This window comes from Triturus cristatus, chromosome 1_2 (genome assembly GCF_964204655.1).
Source record: "Triturus cristatus chromosome 1_2, aTriCri1.1, whole genome shotgun sequence".
Taxonomy (NCBI): Eukaryota; Metazoa; Chordata; class Amphibia; order Caudata; family Salamandridae; genus Triturus; species Triturus cristatus.
The window spans coordinates 140197940-140217869 of record NC_140580.1 but is presented as its reverse complement, the minus strand read 5'-3'; the positions used below and the strand labels follow the sequence as shown (position 1 = coordinate 140217869).

General features: G+C 48.6%; 1 protein-coding gene across 2 annotated transcripts in view; it reads left to right on the top strand.

Moving 5' to 3' along the window:
* TDRD1 (tudor domain containing 1) overlaps window positions 1–19930 on the top strand; it is a 1654170-nt gene that overhangs the window by 1275088 nt on the left and 359152 nt on the right. For both annotated transcript variants that reach the window (XM_085603291.1, XM_085603292.1), the window contains one exon: window positions 297–992. In XM_085603291.1, the coding sequence (XP_085459417.1) occupies window positions 297–992 (696 nt within the window). The remainder of the gene's footprint in view (window positions 1–296; window positions 993–19930) is intronic.

Genomic DNA, 19930 nt, shown 5'->3' with positions numbered 1-19930 from the left:
CTCGATGCCCACTACAGATGCGCAGAGGTACTGCTGAGTTTTTGTTTTCCGGATCCAATCTGGCACCTTCTGGGGAGAACTCAAAGGTGAGAAATCTACAGCTAGATCCTTTCTCTACCTGATAAGGCGTTCCGAAGGTAAGTAACTCTTTCTGTTATTTAAAAGTCTAAAGCACATGTATTTACAAGTAACTATTTATTCTTTTACTGGTACTAGACAAGTGACTGGTTAACCCTAATGTATGTCTTTTACTTTTAGCCATATGTATGTTTTAATATTTAATCTTTTTATCCTAGATGTTAAACCAATCAATAAACATTGGACCTCAGAAGCCACTGCAAAGCTGCAGATGTGTGTGTCTGGGATCAAGCTTCAGGCCCTTCCTCTTTGTATAACTGAAGACGGTGTCGGAGTGGAACTCATAGACCACAATCAAGAACCTCCACAGATTATCAGTCATGTTCTTGTTAGTCAACATTTGGCACTAAAGAATACTAACAAAGCAGACAAGCTGCCAATAAGAGAATCAACTATTGTATGTGACAAGACCCAAGAAAGAGTACTAAATGATATATGTGATATGCCACGTCTCAAAGAACAAGCAAATAAAATTAATAAATTGACAGAGGCAGAACTGGACAGTCATTTTGACTCGACACAAAGGAGACAACAGGAAGTTCAATTTGACAAAATGCCTGGTAGGGGACAAGACATATATCACATATCACCAACGAGAGTACAAATAGGGAAAGGGGAACAAGGTACTAAAGGTACTCCTGCTGTACAAATGCCAAAAGAAAGAGAAGCAAGCAGTAATGTGGACACACGGTCCAGGAAAGGATCAGACAATGAAAGCTACATGCCACCTAACAAGAAACAGTACAATAAATTTGCCATTGAACTACAGAGTGCTTCCACAGTTGACGAATTACCAAGTGAAGTAGTAGCTTGTAAAATTAATTGTGATGCTAAAAAAGATATTTCTGAAAAAGGTAAGTCCTAAAAATATTTGTTCTGTGCACCTGCAGTTGGATTTTGACACTTAATATATGTTTTTGGTATTTCACTTAACCTCTACTTTCTTTGCTATTGTTGTGAAGGTAGGTTTAGCTGAAATGTAAACCCTTTAAAAATGATGCAGTTCTCCTGACATTTTTCACAGTATTTCTCAGTTATACAGGAACTAAGATGGTGCTCTGCTAAGTGAATCAGCAGAATTGCACGATTTGTAAATATTTGTCCTATCCAGTAGTTTGTGCTGGCTCCCCTTCTGTTTAATATATTTTTGACGAATGAGCACTTTGGCAAATATAATAGTTTCCTGTTATACTGTTAGTTTAATCCAGGTTCGTTGATACGTGTTGAGGACAGTGTTAGTTGATAGAGACACTGGCTTGGGTAAAATGCCTGCTTCAGTGGCAAGACCAACTGTGTGTTGCTGATAAAGTTTGACTTACTGTTGATAATGCAAATAAAATTTGGTCAGGTTGTGTAAGCTTGGCTAGGCATCAGATAGAAGCCTGGTTCATACATGTTTATATTACATAAAGAGAAACCGGGCCCAATCCATATAAAAACTGGATGGATATTCTTTCTTATCTTGATCCCTTTCTATTACTCAGGTTGGATCCTGAATGTTTAAGTCTCAGTCACAGACGTGACGCTACAGTGGATTCAATCATAGGTCTGTGAGTCACTGTAGGCAGGTGAATATCTGACTATGGTTACCCCCAACTTTTTGCCTAGTGTTTAGCTGGTTTTTCGACTTAGTTGGCCTGAGATCCTGCCATTCAGGATCTCAGGCTGTCTGCTCTCTCTTTAAAATTGACTCCATGTACCCTAGGTACATACAAAAACAAAAGAATGGGTGTCAAGGGAAAGAACGCGCAACCTGCAAAATTTCACACCATTAGTAATTTTGATCCACAATTATCCTAGTGCGGTGCTTTCAACTTGAGGATAGGCACCCTAATCCTCAAAACAACAATCAAAGATTGATTCACGTATTTTCTCTTGTCGAAGCACTCGCAAATTAACCAACAACGTCTCCTGTTACTGTCACAAAACTAAATACACATTGATGTGGGCTTCTCTTCTTCTTTTATTTTCATTTGAATCTCCAAACTTCTTTTATTCATAACATTCTTCCACTCCCAACGCGTTTCATCGATAGGGATTAACCCATGCGACTTCCTCAGGGCTGGAAGCAATAAATAATATACATTGGAGTATAGAAACTCACTTGTTTAATGTCCAATAGCCGAAAGGGACCTTGCAGGTAGCCCAGCCCACTAGCCTAGTATATTAGAAGGTAGCTAAGCCCTGCAGGATTAGATTAACCTGAATCTGCAACTTGAACAGAAACTCTGGACCTTCGACATTCGACCTCAGGAAGAAGACTGAAGAAATCTCCCTTGTGGCCAAGGAGTGACCACCCTGGGCAACCAGGCACCATCCAGCGACCGCTGCTTGCTTTGCGACTGATCCTACGAGGGACGACTGCAGAAACTGATCAGCGCCGTGACTTCCAGACACCTCTGAACCAGATCCACATCGACAGCGAAGCTGAGACCCGTGGAGGCGACGAGGGACGTGGGACCGGCGACTTGGGAAAAGTGGCTAGTAACTGACTAGCGCGACTTCTGAGGCTTCCTCGAGGCTGTGCTTGGGGAATTGAGAAGCCCCAATCCCGAGCACCATCTGCAAAGAAGATCAGCTCCCCACACTTCACGTGTTCTGCGTGGGGTCCTTCTGCACCTGAGTTGCTCGACGTGTTGTCCGGTTGCTGGCTCGTTGGCTAGTAGCCTCTGCGACGACGAACCTTTGTTTTCATCTTGCTGGTCCGGCTCCTCCAGACTGGCACTCGCTCCTCTGTGAAAGAGAAGCACCCCAGACCTTCCTGGTCTGCACCAGAAGCAAGTCCTCCATTCTGCGTGGGTTCCGCTTGCCAAGGCTTGTTGAGTCCTAACTCGACATCGACGCCGCCGACAGCAAGAGCATCCGTGGGACAGCTCGCCTCCTGGTCCTGGTCATCCTCGACGTCTCCTGGTACCCGTGGCTGCTGCGACAAGCTTCACCTCTTCACCTGCATCTGCACGACATCGACTGGTTCCTTCCTGGCTCCTGGCTCCTGGCTGGTGACCTAGACTCTGTCCCCTCTGCTTGCAGGTATCCTCCTTCCTGATTCCATCCTTGGAATCCACCGTACACTCTTCACTGACTGCCTGTCAGCAACTTTCTTCAGGCATCCATAGAAGTCAACGACGAAACCCGACGCAAGTTCACACCTATGCACCCGCAGCCCGTGGGCTAGGTAACTTGAGTACTCCGGTGCTCACAAGGGTATTGACTATCCTAGGGTCTAGTTTCCAAGTCTCGACTTTCTAGCTATTCCAGAAGTGTCCTAAAACTGTTAATTTCTAATAACTACTATTTCTATCGACTTTTACGCATTACACGTGAGTGTTTTCACTCTGCACCTGAATCCCGTGGGCCTCCCACTTCCTAACCTTTGGTAGTATAGTGTAGCCCCAGCGATTCCCTAGGCCTAGGCCTATCCTGTGTTCGTGACAGTGGTTCTTATACCACTTACTTAGTATATGGTTTGCGTGGCCCCTAGGGCCTAACTGTATTACTTACCTGTGTGACTTAATGTATGCTTAAATAAGACTGTGTTGTACTTACCTCGAATCTCATAAAGAGTGCTGAGGGTTTGACTAGAATAAATACATTCTATTTTTATATATATCTGTTGTGGTGTCCTTTCATTTGGTATTCAAGGGATTACAAATGGTATAACAGCTGGCTTAACATGCCATTCAGAGTTTAGCCTAAGACTGCTCTTGTCCATGCTACCACTAGGATAGCTGGTCTATAAGGTTGACTTTACAACTGTAGCCAAGGAGTGGCTACCCTGAGGGAGATTCTTCAGTCTTCTTCTTTCGTCGAATGTCGAAGGTCCAGAGTTTCTGTTCAGTTTTGCAGGTTCAGGATAATCTAAAGTCTTGAGGCCCAACTCCCACTCTTATACTAATCTGGGGGGCTGGGATACCTGCTAGGTCACGCCTTATGGGTGGGACCTGGGAGGGGGTGGTTACACCCACTTCCCTTTGTCCAGTTTCGCGCCAGAGCTGGGGCTGGAGTGCCCCAGCGCCGGTTTGAACTGGACTATGCAAGGAACACCTTGTGTGCCCCAGGCATGTCTCATTCCTTTCAGCCCACCCTGCCCCAATACACTAAAGGCTGTCTGGGGAGGTGCTAGCACCACCCCAAGCAGGAAACCTATTGTCCAGGCCTCCCTGGCTGGGATCACTCCCAGCTGCAGGAGGTCAGACTTGTGTCGTGGCAGCAGCATCCATTTTGTGATGCTGAGGCTTTGGTCAGAGGCTAACAGTTGAAGTATGATTTTAACATGTCTTCCCCTCTAGAAGGGGGGAATAATATCCTCATGTCCAGAAATGGCATGGGGGTATTATTCCCGAGTGTTAGACACCTTACACGACATGTTTTGATAAAGCCAAACCATAGTTACCATAACCGTCTAAGATTATAAGGTACTTTAAGAGTATATGGTAGGCTATATCATAGAACAGCTATAAGGACATGGTTCCGAAAGCTGTAGACAGGCTCAGCTCATGCTAGAGCACCATCTCACATGTTACCAAGCACTCTGCCTCCAGGATTGTCAAGGCCTGCCATAGGAGTGACTGATAGGTACACATGTGTCTATATGTAAGTTAGGTATAGGAATACTACACCTAAGCAAGGGGTGATTACACGACCTTGCCCCAGCTGAGTGATCAGCCAGTTGTGTCAAAATGGAAGGCCAGGCCAGGGGTGGCACAATACATGCTGCAGCCCCTGGTAGGCCTAGGGTACACCTATGCCCTGGGTACCTAGGGTACACTGTACAGGGGCCAATAAGGTGATCCTATCCAAATGGGTTATGCACCTAAAGTACATAGTATTAATTTAGAGAGAGAACAGCAGGGCTGTGGGTCTGATTAGCAGGCCCACAGCCACATCTAAGTCGAAAACCAGTAAAGCAAAAGCAAAAAGTGGGGGTGAACATAGAAAGCAGACCCTACTCTCCTACACAACCCCCCCCCCCCAAACTTAGGGACATTAAACTAACCTTGACCAGTTGAGTCTTCATGTTCTAAGTGGAAATATCTGGAGAGTCCATCTGCATTGGCATGGTCAGTCCCAGGTCTATGTTCCACTGTGAAGTCCATCCCCTGTAGGGAAATGGACCACCTAAGAAGTTTGGGATTTTCACCCTTCATCTGATTTAGCCACAAGAGGGGCTTATGGTCTGTCTGAATCTTGAAGTGAGTGCCAAACAAGTATGGCCTCAGCTTCTTCAGGGCCCAAACCACAGCAAAGGCCTCCCTCTCAATAGCTGACCAACGTTTCTCTCTAGGGGTCAGCCTTCTACTTATAAAAGCAATGGGCTGGTCTTGACCATCTACATTCAGTTGTGAAAGAACAGCTCCCACACCTAACTCAGAAGCATCTGTCTGGACAATGAACTCTTTGGAGTAGTCTGGACTTTTCAGAATAGGTGCACTGCACATGGCCTGCTTCAGGTCATCAAATGCTTTTTGACAGCTTACTGTCCACTGAACTTTCTTTGGCATCTTCTTGGAGGTCAAGTCATTAAGTGGTGTCACTATGGACCCATAGTTCTTAACAAACTTTCTGTAGTACCCAGACAGGCCCAAGAAAGCTCTGACCTGAGTCTGGGTAGTTGGAGGAGCCCAGTCCTTTATGGTCTGGATCTTGCTCTCCAGTGGTTGAACCTGACCCCCACCAACTAGGTGGCCCAGGTATACAACCTTGCTCTGCCCTATCTGGCACTTAGTGGCCTTGATAGTGAGGCCTGCCTTTTACAGGGCCTCTAAAACATTCCTCAGGTGGACCAGGTGATCCTCCCGGTTGGAGCTAAAGACAGCAATATCATCAAGATAAGCTGCACAATAATCATCCAACCCAGTAAGGACTTGATTCACCAGCCTTTGGAAAGTGGCAGGTGCATTCTTCAAACCAAAGGGCATTACCACAAATTGATAATGTCCTCCTGGGGTCGAGAAAGCAGTTTTGGCCTTTGCACTCTCAGCTAGTCTGATTTGCCAGTAGCCTGCTGTTAGGTCAAATGTGCTCAAAAACTTAGCAGCTGCCAGTCTGTCTATGAGCTCATCTGCCCTTGGTATTGGGTGGGCATCTGTCCTAGTGACAGCATTGAGACCTCTGTAATCCACGCAAAACCTCATCTCTCTCTTACCATCTTGGGTGTGAGGTTTTGGCACAAGGACTACAGGACTAGCCCAAGGGCTCTCTGAAGGTTCAATGACTCCCAGCTCCAACATCTTTTGTACCTCAACTTTTATGCAGTCCCTGACATGGTCAGGTTGCCTGTAGATTTTACTCTTCACAGGCAGACTGTCACCAGTGTCCACCTCATGGGTGCACCAGTTTGTCTGACTTGGGGTCAGAGAGAACATATGTCTGTAGGCCTGCAGAACTTGTCTGCAGTCCTGTTGCTGATGGACAGTGAGGCTGTCAGAAAAGACCACACCATCAACTGAGCCATCATCAGGGTTCTGAGTCAACAGGTCTGGGAGAGGGTCACTCTCTTCCACCTGCCCCTCATCTGTAGCCATGAGTAGCCCCATGTCTGCCCTGTCAACATATGCCTTCAATCTGTTGACATGAAGCACCCTGTGGGGGCTTCTGGGAGTCCCAAGGTCCACCAAGTAGGTGACTTCTCCCTTTTTCTCAACAATAGTGTGGGGTCCAGACCATTTGTCTTGGAGTGCTGCTGGGGCCACTGGCTCCAACACCCACACTTTCTGTCCTGGCTGGTAAACAGTCAGTACAGCCTTTTGGTCATGCCAAGCTTTTTGGAGTTCTTGGCTTGCCTCAAGGTTTTTAGAAGCCTTCTTCATATACTCTGCCATCCTGGAGCGGAGACCAAGTACATAATCCACTATGTCTAGTTTGGGTTGTCTGAGAGGTCTCTCCCATCCTTCCCTCACCAAACACAGGGGTCCTCTTACAGGATGCCCAAACAAAAGCTCAAAAGGGCTGTAGCCAACCCCCTTTTGTGGGACCTCTCTGTAAGCAAACAGAAGGCAGGGTAAAAGGATGTCCCATCTTCGCCTAAGCTTGTCTGGTAATCCTTTTATCATTCCCTTTAGGGTCTTGTTGAATCTCTCAACAAGCCCATTGCACTGTGGGTGATAGGGTGTGGTGAACTTATAGTTAACACCACACTCCTTCCACATTGCAGTCAAGTATCCTGACATAAAGTTGGCACCTCTGTCAGAAATGACCTCCTTTGGAAAGCCCACTCTGGAGAATACTCCAAGCAGGGCCCTTGCCACAACAGGAGCTGTTGTGGTCCTCAGGGGAATTGCTTCTGGGTACCTGGTGGCATGGTCCACTATCACCAGTATGAATCTGTGCCCAGATGCTGTTTGTGGGTCCATTGGTCCTACAATATCTATGCCCACTCTTTCAAAGGGGACCCCCACCACAGGTAGTGGTATGAGGGGGGCCTTTGTGGTGCCACCTGATTTGCCACTGGCTTGGCAGGTGACACAGGAGCGACAAAACTCCTTAGTATCTTCTGACATATGGGGCCAGTGAAAGTGAGGGACAAGCCTGTCCCAAGTCTTGTTCTGGCCTAAATGTCCTGCAAGGGGAATATCATGGGCCAAGGTTAGAAGGAAGCCTCTGAACTTCAGTGGTATGACCAACCTCCTGGATGCACCAGGCTTGGGGTCTCTAGCCTCTGAGTACAGTAGCCCTTCATCCCAATACACTCTATGGGTACCTTGAGCATTCCCTGCAGCCTCAGCAGCAGCCAGCTGTCTGAGGGGTTCAAGAGAGGGGCAGTCTAATTGAGCCTGCCTCAGATCTGCCCTGGAAGGTCCCCCTGTCCCAAGAAACTCAACCTGATCAGGTTCAAGTTCTTCTAGGACAGTTCCTTCAGGGCTCTCAGAATCATCCTCCTGGGAGGGCTGATCCACCACCTGAGGCAGGGGGGAAGGCACAGCCTTAACCCTACTGCTCTTTCTCTTGGATTGTGACTGGTCCATAGTTTCAGGATCCAGCACTTGTTCAGTGTTGCACTTTTTGGCCTGTGACCTGGTCACAGCAAGGACATGTGCATCTATCCCCAGCATTTCTGCATGGGTCCTATACTCCACTTCAGACCAAACTGAAGTTTCAAGATCATTGCCCAGTAAACACTCTACAGGAAGGTCTGAACTAACAACAACTTTCTTGAGGCCAGTTACCCCTCCCCAGGAGAAGTTAACAATAGCCACACTATGGGAGGTAGTGGCATTGCTAGCGTTGGTCACTAGGTAATTCTCACCTAGTATGATCTGTCCAGGGTCCACAAAAGCAGGTGTCACCATTGTGACACTAGCCCCAGTGTCCCTGTAGGCCTGAGCCATTCTTTGGTTGATAAAAGGTGTCTGTCTGTACTTGCCCAGGTTACTGGGGCCTACAGTAGAGGACAAAGCTAAGTCCCCATCACAGATCAGGACAGCCTGAGTAGGTACTCTGACTAGGCCAGAATCCTCCTCAGTTCCCAGGGTTAACCCTACTACACCCTTTTGCTGGGAACCACCACTTACAGCTGAACTAGGGGGTACAGTTGCCTTAGGGGCAATGGTGGCTGGGGGCTTATCCTTTTTGGTGCACTCACTAAACCAATGTGAGGTAGACTTACAATAGTTGCACCATGGTTTCTTTTGACCTTCTTTCTTCTTATCCTTTTTGGAACCACCCTCCCCCTGAGCCTTTTGGGGGCCTGGTGAAGACTTCTGGTCTTTTTGTTTCTGCTCATTACCCTTCTGGTCTGCTTTTTTCTGATCACCGCCCTGGTTCTGGTTTTTCTGCTTAACTCTAGTCCTGACCCATCTATCTGCCTTCTTTCCCAATTCTTGGGGAGAAGTCAGATCAGAATCAATCAGGTGTTGATGCAATAGCTGGTTTTGACAGTTGTTAAGTATTTGTTCTCTCATGATCAAATTATACAATCCTGTATAGTCCTTAACCTTACTTCCCATTAGCCAGCCTTCCAGAGCCTTAGTGGCACAATCTACAAAGTCAGTCCAGCCCTGAGTCTGTGTCTTCTGGGTATCCCTGAACAACAACCTGTATTGTTCAGTGGTTAGGCCAAACCCATCAATCAGAGCACTCTTCAGGACAGTGTAATTATCTGCATCCTCATCACTGACTGTGAGGAGCTTGTCTCTTCCTTTCTCAGAGAAGGAGAGCCACAAGATAGCTGCCCACTGACTTTGGGGTACCTGCTGTACTTTGCAAGCTCTCTCCAAAGCAGTTATCCATTTGTGGATGTCATCCCCACACTTGTAGGGAGGGACAATCTTGCTCAGGTTTCTATTATCATAGTGCCTGTCTCTATCTCTAGGAATATTGCTGCCACCAGTGGGTTCTAACCCACTTAACTTTTGTTCTCTAGCCAGAGCAAGCTTCTCTTTGGCAAGTTCAAGTTCTTCCCTCTGAATCCTCAGATTAGCCTCCCTCATTCTGGCTGCATGCTCCTTTCTCTCAGGTGAAGTCATTCCCCTGTGAGAGGAAGCATTAGAGATGTTAGAGACATGGGAGTGGATGGATTCCCTTGAAGGGGATCTGTCCCTCCTGCTTCTCTGTGAATGTCTACTTGTGGGTCTGTATGGGGGGATCCCATGCAAACTCCCATGTAAACTTAAGTTAGCCTGGCTAAGTCTCCTTACTTGGCTCTGGCTGTCTACCTCCCCATCTGAAGCCCCATCTGACTCCTCTGTGGTGGGTAGACCCTCCTCTGTGCCTAGGGCACCTTCCTGAGATGCCCTCTGAGCATCATACTCCTCTAGGAGTTGTCTTAACTGAAGGAGGGTAGGGTTTGCACCCTGTTTTATTCCTCTGGAGGTACACAATTGTCTCATCTCCTGGAATGTTAAGGTATCATACCTAGAGGGGGTCTTCTGCAGACCTGACCCTCCTGGGAGAGCATCTACTTGATCTCCTCCCAGAGGCATGATCTAGTGAGGGTGTGGTGTGTGCACCTACCTACACTAGTTGTTTCTACTAAACCTCTCTAGTAGTTGCAGTCAGGGTGTGTTATTCCCTTCAACCTACAACTACAAAGTCCAGTAGGACTTAAGTATAATAATCTATGTTATATGTACCTAGACAATATCTGTGTGATCTTTCAATTTAGTATCTCAAGATTACAATGGTATTACAACAGCAAGCTCAGATCCCAACCGCTGCTCACCAATGTGAGAAGTTGGCCTGATGTATGATGTCACTAGTTATAGTGTACACCTTATATCAGTCCAAATACCCTTATGGTGATTGGTTGTAAAGTCAACCTTATAGACCAGCTATCCTAGTGGTAGCATGGACAAGAGCAGTCTTAGGCTAAACTCTGAATGGCATGTGAAGCCAGCTGTGATACCATATATAATCCCTTGAATACCAAATGAAAGGACACCACAACAGATATATATATAAAATAAAGTGTATTTATTCTAAGCAAACCCTCAGCACTCTTTATGAGTTTAGAGGTAAGTACAACACAGTCTTATTAATGCATACAGTAAGTCACACAGGTAAGTAATACAGTTAGGCCCTAGGGGCCACGCAAACCATATACTAAATAAGTGGTATAAGAACCACTGTCACGGAAATAGAATAGGCCTAGGCCTAGGGAATCGCTGGGGCTACACTACACTAGCGTTAGTTAGGAAGTGGGAGGCCCACGGGATTCGTGTGCAGAGTGGAAACACTCACGCGTAATGCGTAAAAGTCAATAGCAATATTACAGTTTAGAAATAGATAGATTTAGGACACTTCCGGAGTAGCTAGGAAGTTGAGACTTGAAAACTAGACACTAGGATAGTCACTATCCTGATGAGCACCGGAGTACCCAAGTTACCTAGCCCACAGGCTGCGGGTGCATAGGGGTGAAGATGCGTCGTTTTCGTCGTCGACTCCTATGGATGCCTGAAGAAAGATGCTGACAGGCAGTCAGGGGAGAGTGTCCGGTGGATCCCAAGGCTGGGATCAAGAAGAGGAGAAACCTGCAAGCAGAAGGGACAGAGTCAAGGTCACTAGCCAGTGACCACGTGGAACCAGGAAGGAACCAGGCGATGTCGTGAAGAGTTGCAGGTGAAGGTGAAGCTTGTCGCTGCAGCCAGGAGGACCAGGAAGCGTCGAGGACGACCAGGACCAGGAGGCGAGCTGTCCCACGAAGGCTCTTGCTGTCGGCGGTGTCGAAGTTGGACTAGGACTCACCAAGCCTTGGCAAGCGGAACCCACGAAGAACAAAGGACTTGCTTCTGGTGCAGACCAGGAAGGTCTGGGGTGCTTCTTCTTTGCAGAGAAGCGGGAGCCAGTCTGGAGGAGCCAAACCAGCGCAGAAGATTTCAGGGAGCGTCGTCACAAAGGCCACTAGCCAGCGGGCAAGCAACCGGACAGACGCGGCAAGCAGGAAAATGCTGAAGGGCCCCACGCAGGACTCGTGGAGTGTGGGGGGCTGGTCTTCGGTGCAGATGGTGCTTGGGGTTGGGGCTTCTCAATCCCCGGTGCACAACTTCGAGGGTACCTCAGAAGCTGCGCTGTAAGTTACTAGCCACTTTTCCCAGGTAGCCGGTCCCACGTCGCTCGTCGCCTCCACGGATCTCAGCTCTGCTGCAGATGTGGATGAGGGTCGGAGAAGTCTGGAAATCAAGGCTCTGGTCGGGCTCTGCAGTCGGTTCCTCGTCGAACGTTTCACAAAGCAAAGGGTAGTCTCTTGATGGTGCCTGTTTGCACAGGGTAGCCACTCCTTGGCTACAAGGGAGATTCTTCAGTCTTCTTCTTTCGTCGAATGTCGAAGGTCCAGAGTTTCTGTTCAGTTTTGCAGGTTCAGGATAATCTAAAGTCTTGAGGCCCAACTCCCACTCTTATACTAATCTGGGGGGCTGGGATACCTGCTAGGTCACGCCTTATGGGTGGGACCTGGGAGGGGGTGGTTACACCCACTTCCCTTTGTCCAGTTTCGCGCCAGAGCTGGGGCTGGAGTGCCCCAGCGCCGGTTTGAACTGGACTATGCAAGGAACACCTTGTGTGCCCCAGGCATGTCTCATTCCTTTCAGCCCACCCTGCCCCAATACACTAAAGGGTGTCTGGGGAGTTGCTAGCACCTCCCCAAGCAGGAAACCTATTGTCCAGGCCTCCCTGGCTGGGATCACTCCCAGCTGCAGGAGGTCAGACTTGTGTCGTGGCAGCAGCATCCATTTTGTGATGCTGAGGCTTTGGTCAGAGGCTAACAGTTGAAGTATGATTTTAACATGTCTTCCCCTCTAGAAGGGGGGAATAATATCCTCATGTCCAGAAATGGCATGGGGGTATTATTCCCGAGTGTTAGACACCTTACACGACATGTTTTGATAAAGCCAAACCATAGTTACCATAACCGTCTAAGATTATAAGGTACTTTAAGAGTATATGGTAGGCTATATCATAGAACAGCTATAAGGACATGGTTCCGAAAGCTGCAGACAGGCTCAGCTCATGCTAGAGCACCATCTCACATGTTACCAAGCACTCTGCCTCCAGGATTGTCAAGGCCTGCCATAGGAGTGACTGATAGGTACACATGTGTCTATATGTAAGTTAGGTATAGGAATACTACACCTAAGCAAGGGGTGATTACACGACCTTGCCCCAGCTGAGTGATCAGCCAGTTGTGTCAAAATGGAAGGCCAGGCCAGGGGTGGCACAATACATGCTGCAGCCCCTGGTAGGCCTAGGGTACACCTATGCCCTGGGTACCTAGGGTACACTGTACAGGGGCCAATAAGGTGATCCTATCCAAATGGGTTATGCACCTAAAGTACATAGTATTAATTTAGAGAGAGAACAGCAGGGCTGTGGGTCTGATTAGCAGGCCCACAGCCACATCTAAGTCGAAAACCAGTAAAGCAAAAGCAAAAAGTGGGGGTGAACATAGAAAGCAGACCCTACTCTCCTACAACAACCAATCACCATAAGGGTTGTTTGGACTGATATAAGGTGTACACTAGAACTAGTGACATCATATATCAGGCCAACTTCTCACATTGGTGAGCAGCGGTTGGGATCTGAGCTTGCTGTTGTAATACCATTGCAATCTTGAGATATCAAATTGAAAGTTACCCCAGTATTGGAACTTTCATAGATTCTCATGCTTTGTATCATTCCCCGTCGTCGGAATGGGAGCCTCGGTAACAAAAATATATATATATATACATATGTATCACCATAGAAACAAAAGAGAAAAATAGGCCTAGGCCTCATCTCATTTTGTAGTATATCACCCTCTTTGTGTAAAAGAGCCCAAACTTTTGCCAGGACCAATCAGCACAGCCTCACCCTCTGGAACCTTCCTGAGAGAGCTCAGAGCCTCAGATTTTTCTACCGCACGTTGTGCTAGGGAGTCTCCACTGAGCTCTGCTCAGTTTTTCTCAGAATTCAACTTTTGGATATCTTTATTGCCATCTTTTGTGACAGAATGTCAGAAAAGGAGAAGAAAGCTTTATTTAGAGCTTGTGCCTCTTGTGGGAAGAAGAGACTGTTTGTGGAAGACAAACATGAAAACTGCATTTACTGCCTGTACCCGGAACACAAGGCCACAGACTGTAAAATTTGTCGGACCTTCTCGACCAAGACCTTGAGAGACAGAGAGGGGCGCTTGCTGACGTGGCTGCAGAAGCTAAAGACCAGGACGGAGGTCCTCTCTTTGGATGAGGAGGAATCAATCTCTGGCACCTCCTCCAGGAGATCGAAGAAGAGGGGTAGGTCATCTCCCTCCACTTCTGTGGAACCCCCTCTCAAGGTCCCTCTCAAAGCCCCTCACGGGATCTCTGACAGGTCTGAGGAGGCTGGTCCCAAAAAATCTCCTCACGACAGTGTAAAGGAGAGGCAGGGACGGGCTACTGTGGACATAGCCCCTAAGGACAAGAAGGAGGTTCCAACATCATCCCCTCCGTCCCAGAAGGAGAAACCTGTAAAAAAAACATGCTACAGAAACTCCTCAGTCAGTTCCAGGAAAGAAACCGCGTCCGTCGACGCAGGCGAAAGCAGGTACGTCGACGACGATCTCCTCAGTTAAGACTGTTTCCATGGGGTCGTCGACGAGACCGTCGACGATATCTACTTCGTCGTCTTCGGCAGCGGTGTCGACGACTAAGACCACGTCGACGACGACGACGAGTTCGTCCATGTTGATGACTACAAGTTCGTCGACGAGACCGTCGACGGGTGCTCCGCCGACGATGAAACCTACTCCGTCGACGAAGAAGAAAGCTCCGTCGACGACTGCTCCGTCGACGACTGCTCCGTCGACGACGATTACAGGACTGTCGACGGCCTCATCGTCGACGACTATTTCAGCTCCGTCGACGACAGTTGTCCTTCAGTCGACGATGTCGTCGTCGAGTTCGTCGACGTTGGTAATCCCTTTGCCATCGACTCCGTCGACGGGACCGCCGACGGGACCGTCGACGACGACAAAATTCGGAATTTGCCACCCAAAGATGAATGATTACACCGGACATGACTTCCCCTAGGCGGGTCACGCCTTTGCCACCATCCATGCTTCTCGAGGACTCGGAGGAGGATGAGGAGGATGGGCAGTTTGGGGACGCATACAGCCCTTCAGACCTGAATGACAAACAGCAGGACACAGATACGGAGGAGTTTTATGGTCCAGAGGTGCAGGAGGGGCACCAAAGCTTGACACAGGGATTACACCCCCGCTCTCTGAGGCAGGACTTGATTGCTTTGCCAGTGGCTTTAGTGTCGGATTTGCAACAGATGCTGCAAGACTATAAATCTCGTTTTCCGACGTTGCCGGATCGCACTCCAGTGCGTTCTTCTACATTGGTAGTGCCACGTGACATGCCAATGGACTTGCCACCTCTACCAAGAGAGATACCTCGTGCCATTTCACCGGTGGTGCCCTTAGTAGTTCCCCAACCTTCCGGTACGGAACCTGCTGATGGAGACGCACAAGATGCAGATACGGACGAAGACGGCGAGGGACAGGTGATCCCTCTTACAGATCCAGGGGATCCGGATGGGGACCCTGATGATACGCAGGATCCAGATGCTGTAGACCGAGAGACAAATATATCGCCTCCAGCAGACATTGGTGGTTTCCATAATTTGATGGAACGGGCATCCAAGCGGTTTGGTTTGCCCTTTACGGTGGAGCAGTCCGACTGCTTCCTATATGACTTTAAAGCTCAGTATAAGAAGTCGGTAAGATCAATTCCCATTATAGAACATGTCTGGGATGAGGGACTTAAGACAATGCAAAATCCAGCGACAGTCATTCCGGTTCTTCCCCGGCTGGAGAAGAAATACAAGGCACCTGAAGGCAGTCCTGCGTGTCTTCTAGGTCAACCTAAGCCGGATTCCGTTATTTCACAAGCCGCACAAAGTAAGTCAAAAAATCCGTCCACTCCATTAACCACGCCTCCAGATAAAGAAGGCAGAAGACTGGACAATGTGGGTAAAAGATTCTCCACCATGGCCAGCTTGTTGGTGCGTGCGGCTAATTCTCTGGCTATTCTGGGTAGATACGACCGCCAGATGTGGTGTGATATGGAGCCATTCCTGGACCAGCTACCAGACTCTAGTCAAGAGGAAGCCAGACAGGTGCTGATGGAGGGAGAAAGATGCTCTTCGGAAGTCATCGACTGTGCGATGGACATTGCTTCAACTGCTTTCAGGGCTTTGGCAGGGTCAGCCGTCTTGCGCCGTCAAGGCTGGTTGAAAGCGACCTGGTTTCGCCAGGAGGTCCAGAATAAGATCTTGGACCTCCCCTTTGACGGGGAGATGCTTTTTGGTAAGCATGTGGATGACGCCCTCCAAAGCATTAAAAAGGACACCGACACAGCTAAGTCCTTAGGATCTTTGAACTATCGCAAAGTGCCATTCAGAGGGGCACGTGGTCGGGGGTTTTCTAAATACAGAGGAAACCAACGACAATATTCCACACAATCAGGACAGTCCTATAAAGGTCAATATTCCAGCCAGCGCCAAGGACAGTCGGCGTCTTTCTCTCGGCAGTCCCAGAGAGGACGTCAGAATCGTCAGGGACGAGACAACGCCAAGAGGCAATAGCGGCCTCCTGGCTCTGGCTACTGTTCCTCCCCTACCACAAACACCGGTCGGGGGCAGGATATCTTTTTGTCTGGACAGCTGGGTGCGTTTAACATCAGACCGGTGGGTCTTGAATATAGTTCAGAGTGGCCATACGTTGGAGTTCCAAGATCTTCCTCCAACAAGAGCTCCAGACGCCCGTGCAGCGAAACATCTCCGACTATTACATCTCGAAGCCCACCAGCTTTTCATCAAGGGGGCGATAGAGCCCGTGCCGCTTTCACAAAGGGGCACGGACCAGGTTCTTCCTGGTTCGGAAGACGGAGGATACATGGCGTCCTATACTAGACCTCAGGGAGCTCAACACCTATCTCATCAAGCTCTCTTTCAGGATGGTCACTCTCCAGGATATTCTACGACTACTCAATCCGGGAGATTTTTTGGCATCCCTGGATTTAGAGGATGCTTACTTTCATGTTCCGATCCACCCAGCTCACAGGCAATATCTACGCTTCACAGTAGGCAAGAGCCATTTCCAGTTCAAGGTGCTCCCGTTTGGCCTTCGGTCGGCACCCCGCATTTTCACGAAGATGCTGGCACCAGTCGCTGCTTTTCTGAGGAAGCAGTCCTTGGAAGTGTTCCCGTACTTGGACGACTGGCTCATCAAGGCTCCGTCGTTCAGGGCAACGTCTCAGGCTGTGTCAACTTGCATAAGATTGTTCGCCCATTTGGGTCTTCAGCTCAATGTGTCCAAGTCGGAACTGATACCCTCCAGGTCACGGAAGTTCCTTGGGGCTATTCTGGACACGAGACGATGCACGGCTCGTCCGTCAGAGGAGCGTCAGGGCAAACTGACCACTTCCGCTCGTCAAATGCTGCACAAGAGACATGTATCGGTTCGACAGTACAAGTCCTTGCTCGGATCAATCTCATCCTGCATACCTTTGATACCGCATTGCAGGCTTCATATGCGTCCTCTATAGGAGGAGTTGGACAAACAGTGGCGCCAGGCAGAAGGATCGTTCAACGACAGTGTGGGGATAACGCCTGCCATGCGCACAGCCTGCGAATGGTGGCTGGTGAAGGAGAACATCGCAGGAGGATTAACGTTCCGAATCCCTCCTTCTCCTATGGTGGTGACCACGGATGCTTCCCTAGAAGGGTGGGGAGCTGTCCTCCAGGAGCTTCAGGTCAGCGGTCACTGGAGTCCAGCAGACAGACTGCACCACATCAATCTTTTGGAGCTGAGGGCCATTCACTTAGCCTTGCTGGCGTTCCTTCCCAGACTTCAGAACCGTGCAGTGCTGGTCCGGACAGACAACACGACGGCCATGCACTATATCAACAAGCAAGGGGGAACAAGATCGCGGACGCTGTCCAAAGAAGCTCAGGTGATCTGGGATTTTGTGATTTCTCACGGGATCACTTTGCGAGCCGAGCACCTAGCGGGGTGTCTCAACATCACAGCGGATGCTCTAAGTCGGCAGACGAAGGGGACACACGAGTGGGAGTTGGATCAGGCCACGCTGGAGGCAGTGTTCAAGAGATGGGGTACTCCGACCATAGACCTCTTTGCGACCCCGGAGAACGCCAAGTGCCGGTTTTACGCAAGCAGGGTTCCCCAGCGAGGGTCTCTGGGGAATGCCCTTTCGATTGCTTGGTTCGGCGCATTTTGCTACGCCTTTCCTCCGATTCCCCTCATTCCTCGAGTTCTCAGGAAGGTCAGGGCGGAACCATGCAAGATGATCCTCATTGCTCCAGCATGGGCGCGGCAGTTCTGGTACTCGGAACTCCTACTTCTCTCCCAGGATCCCCCGATTCGCTTGCCACTAATTCCATCTCTATTATCGCGAAATCAGGGGCAAGTCCTCCATCCGGATCCGGAGTCACTTCACTTGTCAGCGTGGCTCCTGAGCACAGAGAATTCCGCCATCTGAATCTGTCTAAGGAATGCAGGGATGTTCTATCTCAGGCGCGGGCACCAAGCACTAATAAGACCTACAGGGCAAAATGGAAGAGATTTTGCCTTTGGTGCCAGAGGAATAAACTCCATCCTTACAAATCCCTGCCACATCAGATTTTGCCTTACATCCTGTCTCTGGCTAAATCAGGTCTGGCGCACTCTTCGATCAAGGTACATCTGGCTGCCATATCCCGCTTTCGACGGAAGACATCGGGGCCATCTCTATGGTCCGCAAGGATTGTTAAGCAGTTCCTTAAGGGGTTATTTCGGATGTATCCTCCGGTCCGGCCACCTCCGCCTATCTGGCAGCTTAACCTAGTACTGGCTCAACTGATGAAAGCGCCTTTTGAGCCGATTCACAAAGCGGACTTGAAGTTCCTATCTTGGAAACTAGCACTTCTCCTGTCATTGACTTCGGCTAGGAGAGTTAGTGAACTCCAGGCTCTCTCTATAGTGAAGCCTTTTCTACAGTTCAAGAGGGATGTCATGATTTTGAGAACCAACCCTAAATTCATCCCGAAGGTGCCTTCGGAGTTTCATTTGAATGAAACCTTAATTTTGAACTCCTTTTTTCCGCGTCCTTCCACTCTGGAGAACGAACATTGCATTCTTTGGATGTCCAAAGATGCCTGAAATTCTATCTGGAGCGCACACGCTCTTTCAGAAAGTCTACTCAACTATTTATTGCCTACAGTGCACCACGGAAGGGGTTGCCGCTCGCCAAGAGTGGCATTTCCCGCTGGATCTCCAGTGCAATTCAGTACTGTCATCAGGCTGCGGGCAAACCTTTGGATAAAAAGGCCCGGGCGCATTCTACGAGAGCGATGGCGTCTTCAGTGGCTCTCTTTGCTGGAGTGGCGATTAAGGACATTTGCAGGGCAGCAACGTGGAGCAGTGTACACACCTTCACGAAGCACTACTGCCTGGAATCGGTGGGACGAGCTGACGCTGCTGTTGGTCAAGCAGTCCTCCGGAATCTTTTTCAATGAGAGGTGAGCTTTCCCTACAATCCCTCCATCCTGGTAAGCACATTTGTTTTCAGTAATGCTTGTTTTATCATGTACACTGAGATGATTTTGTAAAGCCATGTATTTACCGAAATGTGCTTGTCGTGATCTACTGCTTGCTATTCTGATACAAAGCATGAGAATCTATGAAAGTTCCAATACTGGGGTAAGAAAACAAGTTACTTACCTGTAACTTTGGTTCCCCAGTAGTGGTAACTTTCATAGATTCTCATGCGCCCACCCACCTCCCCTGGGAAAGCTCTGTCGGTTTACTAAGGTAGTGGCTGTTGGCACAACGGCTACGAAAATCTGAGGCTCTGAGCTCTCTCAGGAAGGTTCCAGAGGGTGAGGCTGTGCTGATTGGTCCTGGCAAAAGTTTGGGCTCTTTTACACAAAGAGGGTGATATACTACAAAATGAGATGAGGCCTAGGCCTATTTTTCTCTTTTGTTTCTATGGTGATACATATGTATATATATATATATTTTTGTTACCGAGGCTCCCATTCCGACGACGGGGAATGATACAAAGCATGAGAATCTATGAAAGTTACCAATACTGGGGAACCAAAGTTACAGGTAAGTAACTTGTTTTCATCACAAAGATATTTGTAAGGCACATATAACATAGCTTATAAATACTTAAGTTCTACTGAACTTAGTTGTTGTAGGTTGAAGGGCCTAGCACACCCTGACTACAACTACTAGAGAGGTTTAGTAGGTACAACTAGTGTAGGTAGGTGCACACACCACGCCCTCACTAGATCATGTCTCTGAGAGGAGATCAAGTTGATTCTCTCTCAGGAG